Source organism: Sapajus apella, unplaced genomic scaffold (assembly GCF_009761245.1).
Source record: "Sapajus apella isolate SASKATOON/1434 unplaced genomic scaffold, GSC_monkey_1.0 scaffold4, whole genome shotgun sequence".
In the NCBI taxonomy this organism is placed as follows: Eukaryota; Metazoa; Chordata; class Mammalia; order Primates; family Cebidae; genus Sapajus; species Sapajus apella.
In genome coordinates this window covers 59,466,627-59,482,705 of record NW_022436944.1, presented here as the reverse complement: position 1 = coordinate 59,482,705, position 16,079 = coordinate 59,466,627, and the positions used below count along the sequence as shown (strand labels likewise).

Genomic DNA, 16,079 nt, shown 5'->3' with positions numbered 1-16,079 from the left:
CATGTTCATAGCATATGTCCAAATCCAAAATCACACCTGAAAGGTATCAAGCCATAATAGGTGTTTTTAGATGTTTGTTGAATGAATGAGGAGTGATATACAATAGGCCTTGCCCTTAAGTAGCCTACTGTCTCTTTTAGAAATAAGCTGTACTCATACACCAAGATGAATAACAATACCGAGACTTATGTGGCTGGTTTTTAAAAGGTGGTCCAGAAGACAGAGCATCGTGTGCGTGTGCAAGGAAAGCTTTGTGGAAGATGTAGAGTGAGAACCGGACCTTGAGAAACATGCATGATTTGGATGGGTGGGTGGAAGATCTACTCTACAGTGAGGAGGATGGTGTGAGCAAAGGCACAGTCTGGGATAGGAGTAGCCATTCCGGATGAGAATCAAGATCTGAGTGTCAGGGTGTGGCCTCGCAGAGGCTTAGGATTTCAGATAAGGTACAGAAGTGTTTGATTCAATAATCTCAAGCAGTCAAAGGTTTATTGAAGTGAAGGCACTTTGAACTCTCTGGAATAAAGGTGACATTAATAAATGGTTTTCTTAATTCACTGGGAAAAAAATTATCTCATAAATATCACCTAGGGTGCGTAGGAGAAAGAGTACCATGTGCAAGTGAACACATACACACACACACACACACACACACACACACACTGCAAGTCAAAATAAAATAATAGTTCTTTATTCCATATTCAGCTAACAAACAGCAATATGAAATAATGTTGATTTTTAGTTTGTAGCCATTGGATTTGCTAGAGTTCTTTCTCATTTGACTTTGGAGATAAATATTCCTGCAGCTTTCTTTTCTTTCCCCAAAGTTAATACCTATAACTTCTATGCAGAGAGGTCTATGATCTGGGAAAGTAATTGGCTAGTAACTCACAGAGTAGGACGTTCTATGTGGGAACATCAAGTATACTTGTGGGAATGGTGACAAAAACACACACACCATGATAACAGTGGAAAGGCAGCCCTTTGCAAAGCAAAAGCCTAGCAAAGGCAGTAAAATCTGGGATGCAGTATCTTTGCTAGGCGTAAATGTGTTTTTATGGAGGGCAGAGCAATACGATGGTGCAAATGAGGATGGTGACAAACACACAGGTTGCAATCTAGCGACCAGAGCCCTGAGTGGGAATTCCACTTGGAGAATGGTCTGTCATTTTCTGGGAAAACTTTTTTGTGTCTCTGTACTTCGGGATCCACCTGCATGACAGAAGCCTGGTTGTGGCCACTTCCCTGAGGGAAAGAAATCTCCCCCAGATACTATATTCTAATAATCTAAGGGGGTTCACTGCTTACAAGATTGCTACAAAAGTCTTAAAGACCAATGGGGAAAAAACTATAAAATGAGATAGCTGATCGGGCCAAATGCTTACTGGGTATCTTCCCAGGAAGAATACTGAGGGAGGGAAATGGAAACTGAGCCCTGAGGTCAATTCTTCAACATTAAACTGATACATTCTCAACTTACTCTTCCTCTGGGGGACTTAGAATAAAGAGCCTGACCTTGGTGGCCTGTCTCTTCTCTGTTCCCCAATAGATCCGCACGCAGGTAGTGAGGTCTCTGAAGAGCACTATGCACAGAATAGCCAAAGGACTCCTTTGGCAGAAATCAGTATTTGAGAGGCACGTGACCTAAGTGTTTGATTTTAGTTAGTTGTATCTCCTGAAGGCAGCCACTTCACCTGCATTGCCTGGTGCCATGCACGCTGGTTCTCAGCAGCCACTGGGTTCCAGGAACTGCTTTGGAGGCTCACTCGGAATCCACGGCTTGGTCAAAGGCATGCTCAGAGCGCCTCTTTTTTCTGGATGCTGAGCACAGGTATGCAAGAAATGCCAAGCACAGCAAGGCTGCCGCTGTGAAGAAGGCGAGGATGCCCACAAAGATAGGTGGTTCTATGGGCAGACGGATCAGAGGGCTTTCAGCTGGGATCTGGTTGGTCAGGCTGAGCATGTAGCCAAGAGACCAGGCAATGCTGCTGTTCCCCACCTGTGGAGTAGAGAAGATGGCTCAGTTCTCAGGGCAAGGCTCATACCCGAGGCACACCACTATCAACCTCACAAAGCTCCCATGGGAAATTGTGGCCCAAGGAGGTCAGAGGACTTGCCCAAGTTAAGACACCACACCATAGCCACAAAGGCTTGGGGAATCTCACCCCCAGCACTGCAGAAGAAATAGTCAAAAGAACAAATCCTCACAATCTTATCCCAGCCAAGATTGAAGAAGGCACAGTTAATAACATTGAAAGTGCTCCTGTTGTCCAGGAGTACAGGAGTGTTTGTGGCTCGAGAAAGAGGCTAACGAGTGGTTTACTGATCCCAGGGCCGGTTTCCAGGAATAAGAAATCAGCCCAAATGGGAAGCCGACTATCAGTGTCTTCTGGTAGTTCTAACCATTTTTCTTTACATGTTTTTAGGGTGTTTCATTAGATGTATAAATGTTTTACTTTTGCCATCTTGAACATTTTATCATTATGTTGTAACCCACTTGTCTAGAATGAAGCTCTTTGTCTTAATGACTGCTTTGCCAGATATTAAACAGTTACACCAGGGTAGTGTTTGATACTTAGGGGCTATTTTTCTATACATTTTTTTCTCCCTTCCTGCCTTAAAAATGGTATCTGTGGCTGAGCATAGTGGCTCACTCCTGTAATCCTGGCACTTTGGAAGGCCAAGGTGGGTAGATCACCTGAGGTCAGGAGTTCAAGACCAGCCTGGCCAACATGGGGAAACCCCGTCTCTACAAAAATACAAAAATTAATCAGGTATGATGGCAGGTACCTGTAATACCAGCTACTTGGGAGGCTAAGGGAGAAGAATTGCTTGAACCCAGGAGATGTACTTGCAGTGAGCCGAGATCATGCCATTGCACTCTAGCCTGGGCTACGGAGCAAGAAACTCCATATCAAAAAAATAAATAAATAAAAGAGGATATCTATGCGTTCCCTTTAACAAGGAGAATTTTAGGTTACTCTTATGTCCCTGTATCTTATAACTCCTTACTGCACCCCTATCATGTTGGGTATTTTCTACACTTGGGTCATATAAGTGAATTTTTCTTTTATACTTTTCTTTAGTGTTAATTTTCTGTATTTTTAAATACACTTTTTTTTTTCTTTTTTTGGAGACTGAGTCTTGCTCTGCAGCCCAGGCTGGAGTGCAATGGCAATATCTCGGCTCACTGCAACCTCTGCCTTCCAGGTTCAAGCGATTCTCCTGCCTCAGCTTCTTGAGTAGCTGGGATTACAGGCAGGCACCACCACGATTAGCTAATTTTTTGTATTTTAGTAGAGACAGGGTTTTACCATGTTGGTCAGGCTGGTCTTGAACTCCTGACCTCAGGTGATCCACTTGCTTCAGCTTCCCAAAGTGCTGGGATTACAGGTGTGAGCCACAGTGCCTGGCCTTTTTAATATAAATTTCAAGTCACAGCATCATTTATTCTTACTTCCTATGTTTTTGTAACATCTCCTGGATTTGTTTCTCTTATTTTATTACTTCCACCAAAAATATTTTCAATATAAGTCTTTGTGCAGCAAATCTTCTTAAGTCTTTTTATACCTTCACATATTAATTTCACATACTAATTTGGCTGGACATAAAATTCTTTACAATTAAAGAGAGGAACTTTTAACTTAGAATATTATGTCAGTTCAAACTGGTATTCAAATGGAAAGTCATTCTCCATCTTATAATAAACTTTACTGGTAATTAGATTCATTAGAAGCAAAGTTTAGCAAGTACATGCTACCAACAGTCCTTGTGTCTCCAGATAGCCTTATTTTTTTGTAGATGACTCAATTTTATTTACAGAAAAGTAGATAGCCACAGGCCTAATGCAGGATATTGGTTGGTTTAATCTAATATTGCTGAAGCTGGTATTGAACAGGCTGACTCCAGGCATCCTTCAGGCTTCATATCAGCTCTTCCGGAAATGAGAAAATTCTCTGGAACCTGGGGAATATACCGCTAGCTGAACATATTCACAAAGCTGAACCCTGCCTGGAAACAAGGTATGAAGGTTCTTTCACTGGTCACCAGGTGACAGCTGTGATTTCAGCTTTGGACCATTCTGGTCACTTGACCATCATATACATAAACACATATATATGTGTATATATATATGCACACATATATATAAATAATATCTATTAAATAATAAAAACATATCTATTTATAGATATAAAAACACTGAACTAAGAATATCTTCCCTATCCCTCAAATCTTTGTTAGTAAATATGATGACTTCAGGTTCATTCAAAGAGAAAATGTTTATTTAACGCTAATGCAAATCCGTCAGGCTCTAAGGCCTGTATCTTACTCTGACATAGGCCTAAAATGGAGAAGAATTAGTTACTATCCTCTTTAAAAAAATTGTTACATTTAAAGATTTTTTTTCAGGATGAAAAGTCACATATCCTTAACATATTCATTTATGAATTCAACAAACATTGACTAAGCACCTTCGAGGCTCCAGCCCTGGTGCTGTGTGCTGGGAATATGAAGACACTAAGACAAGCCTCTGCCCTCCAGGACCGCCCAGTCCGCTGGCCGCTGGCTTCCAGCCTTTTCCAGGAGGATGGACACCCGTGAGCAACTCCTCTAAATTCTCCACCATCTCTTCTGGGAAACTCACAAGGGATCAGCCTGATCAGCTTTTACCCAGTGAGTATGACTCGTCAATACCCTCTTCCCTTCTACATTTGTTCTACATACATACATACATACATACATACCTCTCTGTTGGGAAGAAGAGGAGAAAATGATTTGTGCTGTGACTTACTTCTTTTTTAAATTGTATTTGGGGCCAGGTCTCCTCTGTGAATTTGTAACCATTCACAAACAAGTGGTAGATATAGTTGGCTGAGAAGCAGTAAGAGCGGGCGTATACCTCATCAAATTTGGGGAGCAGGAGTGGGAGCTGAAAGGAGGTTAAAAACATCTGAGAGGCAGGGCAAGCACGTATGTTTTAAAATAAACATCTTGGATTAAAACTCATATTTTAAAGAATCTTATCACCCAGAACTTCATAATAAAAATTATTGTATAATACAATCATACAATCATGCAATATACTTATTAAAATATCCCTATATAATATCACAATATACTAATCTTTAAACTCATTGAGTGCTTATTGTATGCCAAATATTATTCTAACCATTGTGTATGTAGTTATAACATTAATTCACACTACAGGTGTGGGGTAGGTTCCTTCTTTATTTTACAGCTGTGCTGGAAGTAGAAGGGCATAAAGGCTAAATTTGGAATATACACACATGAAATAGATTCTGCCATACTTCCATACTGTTTTTTTTTGTGCTGACATTGAGCCATTCTCTTTAAATACTGACCTCACTCCAATTCTGTGAGCAGAAATTCCAGGTGCTGGAGTTGAAGGTGTCCAGGGAAAAGCTACCTGAAAGATTTAAAGCACTGGCTGTGTAGTAGAATCCTGCAAAAGCCTGGAAATAAGTAACACAGAAGGAAATTAGTTTTCAGAATGGGGTTTAATAGAAAGGTTTATGGGTGAGGAGTAAGAAGGTGGCTAACAGGTCAGCAGAGGAGAAACAGCAAAGTGTGGAATAAATATTCAACAGGAAAAGAAAGGAGTCTTTCAGAAGGTTTTGCTCTTACCACAAATGGCCCTTTAATCTTTGGCTGATAAACCCCATCAAAGGAACAGGTTTCTTGATCACGGCAAGCTTTGAAGTCAAATAGGGAAGCCACCTTTGCATTACATAGTGATGCGTCCCCAGTTCCTTCAAAAGTGATGATGTCATCGGGGTTATAACGTTCCGGCCTCTGGTCCGCAGTGCACAGGCTGTCAAATACATGGCCCATGGTGAAGCTGGTGCTATAATCCCGAGGGTAACAGGGATTGGTGAGAGGGGTTTTGGTAGGAGAATTCTGTAGGTATAAGAGCGAGGTGTTAGAAACCACTCTTTTGTGGAAAGCCAAGTATTTCCCGTTTGCAGATGCTCACTATCACTACCCTCAAATGCCGAGAGAGAAACAAAAAATACTCTTCTGTGTCAGCATGTCCTTGATCATAGGTTGTGTAGATAATTCAAGGAAGGGCAGGAAAAAGTGTGTGTGTGACGGTTACCTTGTGCCAGGTGTAGTACTAGGCGGTCCCTCATGTTGTCTATCCAGCTCTGATAGCCCTACGAACCAGGTTGTATGAACCGCACTTTGGCGAGAAAACAGATATCTTTAATGTAGCATTTTAAGTAGAATATCACCTATCCACCTAGTAAAACAATCCAAAATGTACAAATAAACATACAAAAGTGAAGTCTCCTTCTCATCCACTTGCAGCCATCAGGCCTCCCTCTGGAAACAATCACTACTGCCAGTTTTTGTGTCTCACATGCACGTGCAAATATACATTTTTTTCTCCCATGCTTTTTTTAAGCCATAAATGATAGCACTTTACAACTCCATTCTACCCATTGCATTTCTCACTTAAAAACATATCTTTGAGATCCTTCCATTCATTGTACTTATGAATGGCCTGTTCTTTTTAGTGGCTGCATAGTATTACACTGTACACATAAACCATACTTTATTTAAGAAATATCCTCTAGATGAACATTGAGGTGGTTCCCAATCATTTTGCCATTACAGACAAGTATCCTTGTCACATATACATCTTTTGTCCATTTGCAATTTTTTTTTGATGTAAAGACTCAGAAAGAGACTTGGCTTTACTTTTTCCATATAACTATTCAATCTTTAATCTACAGGTGCAAAATACTCTATTTTATGCTGAAGTCCTACATGTTGTTGATTCAATTTATGAACTCTGTTTTCTAAGGAACTGGATTTGAACTATGTTCAACGTAAGCCACCAAGGCACTCTGCTTCCCCGACAGGAAAATCTTTTTTCTTGGCAGGGTGTGACAGCTCACACTTGTAATCCCAGCACTTTAGGAGGCTGAGGCAGGCAGATCATTTTAGGTTAGGAGTTTGAGACCAGCCTGGCCAACATGCTGAAACCCCATCTCTACTAAAAATACAAACATCAGCCAGGCATGGTGGCACACAGCTGTAGTCCCAGCTACTTGGGAGGCTGAGGCAGGAGAACTGCTTGAACAGGGAGGTGGAGGTTGCAGCAAACCGAGATTGTATCATTGTACTCCAGCCTGGGTGAAGGGCAAGACTCTGTCTCAAAAAAAAAAAAAAAAAGCTTTTCTTCAACCAGTGATGGCATTTGGTAAATGGGATTGGGGGGAGGCTCTTTCCTTTTGACTTTAACACTCTTTGTATGGTTTTACATTTTTACAATAAGAATGTACTTTCTTTTATAATGAAATGGTCATTTTTTTTTTCTTTTTAAGTTATGGTACTTGGAATATTATGTACTCATAACTCATATTTTAAAAAGATATTAACAACACAGGAAATTGACCATAACATATGGTTAGGTAAAATAAAAGCTAAATATAAAATTCTATAGACCATATGAAGCCAAGTTTGTACACATTCATACATGTAAAAAAGGAAGAAAATGAATAGTATGTTAATGGTTGTTAATTCTGTTTTTAAGAAATCCTTTATATTTTTTGGTGTATATCTTCTCAATGTTTTTCACTGAACATATATGACATTAAAAACAGCAGAAAAAATTCCTACTTAAAGAGGGAAAGAAAGAAAGTGAATGCATATCCCTAATATCTAACCTGTTGTCAGAGTAAGACTTCAGCTCTAAGGTGACTGGAGACTTAATAAGAAAGTAACTTGCAAAGTGCATATCCAGCTGTCATTCTCACCACATTACATAGTTCCTTATATTACAGATGAGGAAACAAGATCCACACTTATGGAATTTACTCACTCAGTGTTTACGATGCAGTAGTTTGTATGAACCTTCTAAGTCAGGGCTTGGCAATACGTATTTGACCTACGAAACTGTTGGTCAGGCAGGTCTTGACATGCATTTGTCAGTAATCCTCATCTCATCTGAATCTCTCCTTTTGGCTGAGTCAGAAGCCTCTGAGGGCAGAGCCACCCTATCAGGCATCTAGAGGTTACCAGGCAAATTGAAGACATGTGTCCCTGTCCCTGAGAGCTGACTGTGAGAGGCTAAGTGCTCACTCCTCCACCCCCAGTGCTGGGCTCACATTTGGAGACTGGCATTCTCCAGCCTAAATCAGACCTCAGAAAGGTGAAGTATTTCCTTCTTTTCTGTGGATGGCTGGATACATAATCATTCTTTAGGAAACACTGTATAAGTACCTAAACACACAGTCACACGCAGACAGACAGAAACACACACATTCCGCAGGGCCAGTCAAATTTAAAAGGTTAGTTTCCCTGACCTTCAGTCGCCCTAGTAAAAGGAGGATTTCCCTTGAGTCTCCACATTCTGCCCCTGCGAGGGTCAGAGCTAGAGGAAAGGATATTACGCACTGCTAGCAGTAAAAGGAGCTGGAGAAAAGAGGGTTTCCCAGAGCTTCTCTTCCAGAAAGAAAGAAGCATGTCGGTTGAACTACTTTAATGAGCAAGTGGGGATGAGGGGTAAGTATTGAGACTCCTGCCAGGGAGGGCTGATTGTGTTACCTGTGGGGTTTGCTTTGGCTGCCTGGGGGAGGGAGGTGGAAGTTAGGGTGGGAGCCTTGGAAGGTGACATCCCAGTGTTGCAGGAGGGGCCTGGTGGGACGTGACTGGGTCATGGGGGGCGGATTTCTTCCTTGCTGTTCTCGTGACAGTGAGTTCTCACGAGATCTGGCTGTTTAAAAGCGTGTGGCACCTTCCCCTTCACGCTGTGTCTTCCTCCTGCTCTTGCATGTAAGATGTGCTTACTGCCCCTTCGCCTGCTACTGTAAGTTTCCTGAGACCTGCCTAGAAGCAGAAGCCTATACAGCTCACAGAACCATGAGCCAATTAAACAAACCTCTTTTCTTTATAGATCACCCAGTTTCAAGTGTTTCTTTATAGCACTGTGAGAACGGACTAATACAGAAGGGCAGCAGAGGGTTGTCTGCAGCGTTCTCATGTCTGTCCTTTCCAGGCAGTACTCAGACTCTCCTGGCAATAAATGTCGCATGGATGTGTCCTGGGGCCTCAGCCTTTTCTGGGAGGATTCGGGAGAGGTTTGGGGAAGGGGCCATAACCGGCAGCTGAGTTCTCACAACCCACCCTGCGTGAACACTGGGCAAACGCAGGGGTCTGAAGTCGTGAATACTGCTGAAGATGCACTTTTGTGATCCCCTCACCTCCTCTCCAGGACGGAGTCTGCTCTGTCTTCAGTTATCAGAGTAGGCTGGGGGAATGTAGGTTAACCTACTCATGTTGTGTCCATTGTGTTCACAGGCTAACACACCCTAGTCCCCTGCCTTTGAGTCCCATAAGAAGCCAGGATCTGCGGCTTCTGATTTCCTCTTACCCCTCTAGGTAGTCAAGGCCCCTCCTCTTCCTCTCAGCCACCCAGCCATGGCTAAGATTGATGTCCCCTGAGCACTGGAGTTTGGGTCTGGGGTCTCATCTATGGAGTTAGTGCCCTCAGGAACACACACTGCATAATGCTGAGTTTAGTATTAGCAGCAGCTTGCTAGCCGATGCCTGAAGTAGCCTGCTGGGTCCTGGAACATTTACCAAACAAATTACTGACCAACATGATGGAATGTGCTCTAAAGCTCCACCATATAAAGGGTATCAAGCCTGCCTAATATAGACCCATCTAAAAGGAGGCTGAGCCTGGGGAGGGCTCGGCCCTCTTCCCCTTTAGCATGTATTTCTCTTATGACCACTAATATTATTTTGTCTACACCCAGGGGAGGCTCAAAATTCTCAGGCTTATTTAGCTTCTGGTTTAAAACTGTTTGTGTCCATAAAGGGATTCCAGGTCTTGAGTCATTTGCAAAACATGTGAAGCTCTGGAACTTCCCTAGACTTCTTACTCAAATTCACTGGAAGTGGGTAACATGAGAGGGAGAGGGAGGGGAAGAAAGAGAGAGAGAGGAAAGGGACTTGGACCCTCGGGAGTAAATTGGAAAATGCTGTTATTTCCATCTACCTTTCAATTGAAGTGGAGAAGACAGACCCCAGAAGGCAGGGCATTTTCCCCTCAGCTCCAACCCTTAAGAGAACACCTGCCACCCTCTACCCCCCACTCAAGTACCTGCAGGAGCATTGCCAGAAACTTCTTCTCAGCCTCATTCCGGCCATAGCACTGGAAGCTGTGTGTGTAGAGCGTGTACACGTAGCCATACAGGGACACCTGCATGATGTCACTGGTGTTCAGGTCCACCTTCTCTCCCGCCACGAAGGATATTTGGGTGGAGGCACCACCTAAGTCCAGGGCACCTATAGTTTCCACTCCATGCGGGTGCACCCACATGTGCCAAAGGTTCTTCTGCACAGTGGGAAAAGGAAGTGAGAAAGAAGGCCAAAGGCACCATCTACTTTTGCCCAGAGTTTTCCACCCAAGCCTCATCTCCTATTGCTAACAAGCAGGACAGAGGGAGCATTTGGGGCCAATTCTCTCCTTTTCTTTCAGGGGTGGTGAATTTAAATGGCTACAGGGGCTGGGCAGGTAACAAAGGTAAGTAATAAATGAGTGAAGTAGATTAGGTTTAATAGGGAGTGGTGGGGTCTGTGGCAAACTGGAGAATCCACGAATTACACACTCTGTCCCCATTACCATCCAGGAATGTGAGTCTACTGTAACCACATCCTCCAATTTTGGGGAGGAGTTAGGAGGTCAGGAGAAGCTAGAAGTTTGGATTTTTATATGAAATTTACCAAATGTTAATTATTGGTAATCATTTTAAAACTTAAAATGTATTTGAAGGGAACAAAATAGGTCTTGGGCTGGATATACTCTGGGTAACTCCTGTAACATGGCAGTTGCCTCTTGGAGTCAACTTTCCTCTGCACCAAGGGAGCAGGGAGTGCAGGGACTGGACTGTGGGAAGAGCTGGGAACACAGTGAAGAGTTCCTTCTGTGTCTGGGACCTCAGCGATACAGACTTCCTGTGGACTTTGTAAATTTCAGATGGCCATGGAGCCTGTCTGAAGGGTTATTCTTCAACTGCCCTCCCAAAGACCCATAGTCTACTGTTAAATTTAGATCCCACCCTCTTCAATTTCTTACAAGCTAGTAAAGGGATGAGATTCCCCACCTCCCAAGCATTTAGTCCTGTTTATGACCATGTTTTCTCCCCAGGTATATATGTCTTTTCTTAGCTATTGTCTCATAGGTATTTCCCTAATGCATTACCTGATAGGAATGATACAGGACAGATGTCCCTGATGGGATGTGCCTCTACTTAGGCTGGCACTCACAAGGGATAGGACAAACAGTAAGATTAAAAACCATGCATTTGTTTCCACACACCTCCAGGAAATTTCCCATTAAATAGTTGGCTGTAATCCATCCATATACCCCTTCCTCTTGCCCAGAAATGATTTGAGCACCCCTAAAGTCAAAGGGCTGGGACTCGAAGTAGTTTTGGATGCTTTCAAGGACTTCATTAGCTGCTGTTTCATTTTGCAACCTATGCAAGGCACAGAACAAAAAAGTCTGAGTGCCCACACAATAAAAGTCTTAAAATGCGTAGTCTCACTCAGGTGCAAATGCAAACTTCCCCATCTCCCTGCTGGCAGGGATGAATGATTTTCCAGATGTGTGCTGTACACCACAATCCCTTTTGCAAGTTGAAGACTTCTGGGGCAACCGTGAAGGCAGGATGCACTTGTTACCTGTCAAACTGCCAAGCAGGAAATGACTTTCAGTAAAAGTATGATTTGTTCTCCCCACCCAAATCATCTGTTCCTGTATCCAAAGAGCCTCCTATTTAACTGCCATTGCTCTGTCTCAGATCAGCAGAGGAAGGGAGATTGATGAAGGCATAAGAGTGGCATAAATTATCTCTTGGAGGCACCATATGAAGAACCCTCATCTGACCAGAAGGAAAGGGAGCTTAGTAGGAAGGGGGAAAGGAAGAACATTGAGTTTTCAGCTGTCTCTGCTTCACTCTTTGGGAGGGCTTCAGCATGAAGGGATGTGACAGTCATCATGGCTGCCACTGGATTGGAGAACCGTGGGTGTGCTGACCCATGGATGAGTGGCGACACAGCATTATGCCCCTGGTGACAGAGTGCTATGGTGTCCATCTGCTGCCATTTTACCCTATGAAAGAAAGCTTGCCTGGGAGATTATTTCCTCTTTTATCCGTGGGTTAAGAAAGTGAGGGGCCCTGGCCGACTCTTGGCTCAGGAAGAAGAAAGCGCAGGGCTGCAAGCAGAATCCATCCCAGTTCAGTGGCTGATTCTCACTGCTTGGAAAATAATTCAGAGTTTTCCCAGTTTCATCGGTTCTCATCCCAGCCAATCCTCATTGTTTTCTTTTCTATTTTACTTGTCTAGTAATTAAAATATCAGCTAGTTCCTCAGAAGAAATAGATCACCATCAGAAAACAGTTTTACAAGAAAGAGTTAGTACTTAATTTATTCAAAGGAGACATTCACTTTTTTCCTAAGGGGTAAGCTTTCTGTTCCAGGGTTTTTGTCATGAGCTATAAATTGCAGAGCCTTTTAATAATTTTTCACTGAAAGATGGGGGGGTGGGGTGGGAAGCAACCAAGAAAAATTCAGAGCCTGTTCAACCACGAAGTCTGCGTATGTGCAAACCCTACTGGTAAAACAAAGATATTTTAGAGTAACTTTTACAGACATTTAATAGAATTGCACCAATATTCCTCCCTGATTGTAGTAACTTTTCCCATTCATATTGTTGGTATTGCTCAGGTCCTGTTCTGAAACTTGTTACTGGAAGTCAAGCCCCAGGGAGAGTAAACAGCTTCCTAATATATTCTGAAATGGGAAATTCAGTCTGAAAATGTGAATTGAATAGAGTGAAAGCAGAAGGATTTCACAAACTAAGCTCTAAGCATTCAGTCTCCAAGTTGAAAACCTCATGAGCACATCCTGCTGCTGGCTTTTCTGTAAGTAGCTCTACACGTGTCGTGTTAAGGAAGCATCCACTACAGCAGATGAGAATTTTAGGTCCATGGAATTACTAGCCTGTAAAGGGGCTGCCTTGCTGTGCTCTCTGAGATTATGTGGTTTCAGCTCCTCCCTTGTTGGAAGAACCGTTTTTATAAGAAATAAAACGCAAAAGGAAGGAGTTTTTAGATCATTTCTATTACACTGAACTAAATAATTTAGAAATACACTGCAGGTTCCAAGGGTGAGAAAAGAAATCTGACTTCCTTTCACATTTAATGCGGTCAACCAGGAAATCAGACTGGAAACAAGAATTATAGACTGTAAGGAAAAGGCCCAGTCTAACGGAGAGCACTTCATGATTTCTTTTAATGATCATGTTAAAGTAGCTCTGTTTGTTCTTTTTTGAGATGGAGTCAGTCTTACTCTGTTGCCCAGGGTAGAGTGCAGTGGTACCTCGGCTCACCGCAACCTCTGCCTCCCAGGTTCAAGTGATTCTCCTGCCTCAGCCTCCAAAGTAACTGGGATTACAGGTGCCCAGCACCACACCCAGCTAATGTTTGTATTTTTAGTAGAGATGGGGTTTCACCATGTTGGCCAGGCTGGTCTTGAACTTCTGACCTCATGATCTCCCAAAGTGCTGGGATTACAGGCATGAGCCACCATGCCTGGCTGCTTGTTCTTTTTATATTTTCTTAATGCCCATACGTAGATAATTTTGCATACTCGGAATTGTAGATAAAGTGCCTTTGAAGCAGAATGAGTGTTGTCTTCTTGTGATAAAACTTTATGCCAATACTTGGAGTAGCCTCTATTCTGAGTAGATTTAAGTTTGATGTTTGCTTTTGGAAAGTTTTTAAAAAATATTAAGGTCAAGGAAATGCTATAACAGAGGAAAAAAAGAGAAAAGGCATTCAAAAACAATGCATTTGGGCTAAAAGCCGTGACTATAAATTTAGAAGGAACTAATTGAGTGAGTGAAATGAGATGCTTCTTTCATAACAACCCCAAAAGCTTTGACTGCTTTGAGGTGCAGACATGCCATTGTTTTAAAGCAGATTTCAGTGGTATTTTGTAGACGAGCAAAAGCTACATAGCTATGGGTTGTACTTACTACCAAATTTAGCTGGTTGTTCACAGGTGTCAAAATACCAAGTGTCAAAACAACTACCTTTCCAAAGAACTAGAGTTCTACCCCATGAGCAGATTTCATATCACCTCTCTCTTTTTCAGAGTTCTCAGTAAAATTACCAAGGGAGAGGGAAACAATTTTAGAACTGTTTCTTTCTGGGTATTAAAATAAAGATTAAAAGTTTTCCAACCTTTAAAGCCCAAATTTATGGCAGAATATGGGCTTCTTTTTGGGGGGCAAGGGTTGTTCCCAGAAATAGAATTACATCCTTGGCAAGGTTCAGCACATTCTCGGCTATTTTGGTCAATGGGCTGCATTGTGGCACTTAGCCTTTACCTCAGCAGGCGCATCCCAGCCGTGGCTCCCAGGTGAATAGGGGTGGACCCGTGGAGGTGGGATGGAACCTGCCCCTTGACTTTTTGCATACAATCCTCAAAGGCTTTGGGGACATCTTGGGGGTTATTTCCATAGCTGGAGATTCCAGAGCCTGAAAAGCAAGCAGTCAGCATCTGTCAGCATTTCCAGGAACCAACAACAGTAATAAAACTTTTAAATGAAAAACAAATTGGCTTTGAAAATTATTGGGGTTTGGCAGGGGGTTGGAAACAGTTGGATGTGCTAAGTCCTGTGTGGTCACACTGACAATCTACTTGCAACCTCTAGAGGGAATGAATGACAATTGTGAAAAAAGGTAAGCCAGGGCCTACTTTAACAAAAGGTTTTCAGTATAAACATTTCAAATATAAATAAAAGTAGAGAAAATATATATTGAAACTCATGGAACTGTCTCCCACCTTCAACAATGATTGACTTAATATTTCATCTGGACAGTCTTCCACTTGCTCACCACAAAGCAAAATGCAGATGTGTCATTTCATCCCCATATTTCGGCATGTATCACAAAAGGTAAAAATTCTTAGGAAAAAACCTAACTATGTTTGAATTATTACACCTGTACCAATGAAAAATATTTTTTTCTTTTCTTTTCTTTTTTTTTTTTTGAGACAGTCTCACTCTGTCACCCAGGCTGGAGTGCAGTGGCGGGATCTTGGCTCACTACAACCTCTACTCCCAGGTTCAAGTGATTCTACTGCCTCAGTTTCCTGAGTGGCTTGGATTACAGGCAGGCACCACTATACATGACTAATTTTTGTATTTTTGTAGAGACACGGTTTCACTATGTTGCCCAGGCTGGTCTCAAACTCCTGACCTCAGGTGATCTACCTGCCTCAGCCTCCCACAGTGCTGGAATTACAGGTGTGAGCCACCATGCCTGGCCAAAAAATAATTTCTTAATATCATTAACTATCTAGTTATGGTTCACATTGCCTCCACATTTATTCTTATTCTCACCCTCTCTGTCTCTTTCTCTTCATCCTCCTTTTCCTCCCTCCTTCTTCCTCCAACCGCCACCCTCTCCTCATTTGTATGAGTCAGGATCCCAATAAATTCCATACAGTGCAATCCTAAGTCTCTATTGGTTCTGCCTTCCCTTTCTATTTTTCCTCCTAATTATTAAAATTTTTCCTTACAATTTCTTTGTCCTGCAGAACTTCCACAGTCTAGAGTTTGTCAATTGTACCCTCACAGTTCAGTTAACATCTCACTTGGTCTCTTGTATTTCTATAAGTTGTTAATTGAATGTAGAGGCCTGATCAGATCACGTTTGAAATTTTTAAAAAAGAATACAGGGATTAGTGTGGACTTACAATAGGGGGCACAGCGTCGGGTTGCCTCTCTTTTTGTGCCATTAGCCCATCAATGATAATGACTTAGATCCATTATTTCATTAGGGGTTGCAAATGGTGATGTCTTTCTCCCTTCCTCCCTTCCTCCCTTCCTTCCTTCCTTCCTCCCTCCCTCCCTCCCTCCCTCCCTCCCTCCCTCCCTTCCTCCCTTCCTTCCTTCCTTCCTTTCCTTCCTTTCCTTCCTTCCCTTCCTTCCTTCCTTCCTTCCTTCCTTCCTTCCTTCCTTCCTTCCTTCC

At 42.5% G+C, this 16,079-nt stretch overlaps 1 protein-coding gene across 4 annotated transcripts in view; it reads right to left on the bottom strand.

Annotated features, from left to right (window-relative positions):
* Positions 1 to 663: 663 nt before the first annotated feature.
* Positions 664 to 16,079, bottom strand: part of ENTPD3 (ectonucleoside triphosphate diphosphohydrolase 3) — a 33,680-nt gene continuing 18,264 nt past the window's right edge. For 3 of the 4 annotated variants that reach the window (XM_032271214.1, XM_032271222.1, XM_032271206.1), the window contains exons 5-11: positions 14,432 to 14,582; positions 11,354 to 11,513; positions 10,136 to 10,369; positions 5,647 to 5,919; positions 5,364 to 5,474; positions 4,793 to 4,930; positions 664 to 1,999 (exon numbers count right to left, since the gene is read on the bottom strand). In XM_032271214.1, coding sequence (XP_032127105.1) covers positions 1,763 to 1,999; positions 4,793 to 4,930; positions 5,364 to 5,474; positions 5,647 to 5,919; positions 10,136 to 10,369; positions 11,354 to 11,513; positions 14,432 to 14,582 — 1,304 coding nt within the window. In that variant the 3' untranslated portion in view covers positions 664 to 1,762. The remainder of the gene's footprint in view (positions 2,000 to 4,792; positions 4,931 to 5,363; positions 5,475 to 5,646; positions 5,920 to 10,135; positions 10,370 to 11,353; positions 11,514 to 14,431; positions 14,583 to 16,079) is intronic. The other variant, XR_004265996.1, reaches the window with a different exon arrangement.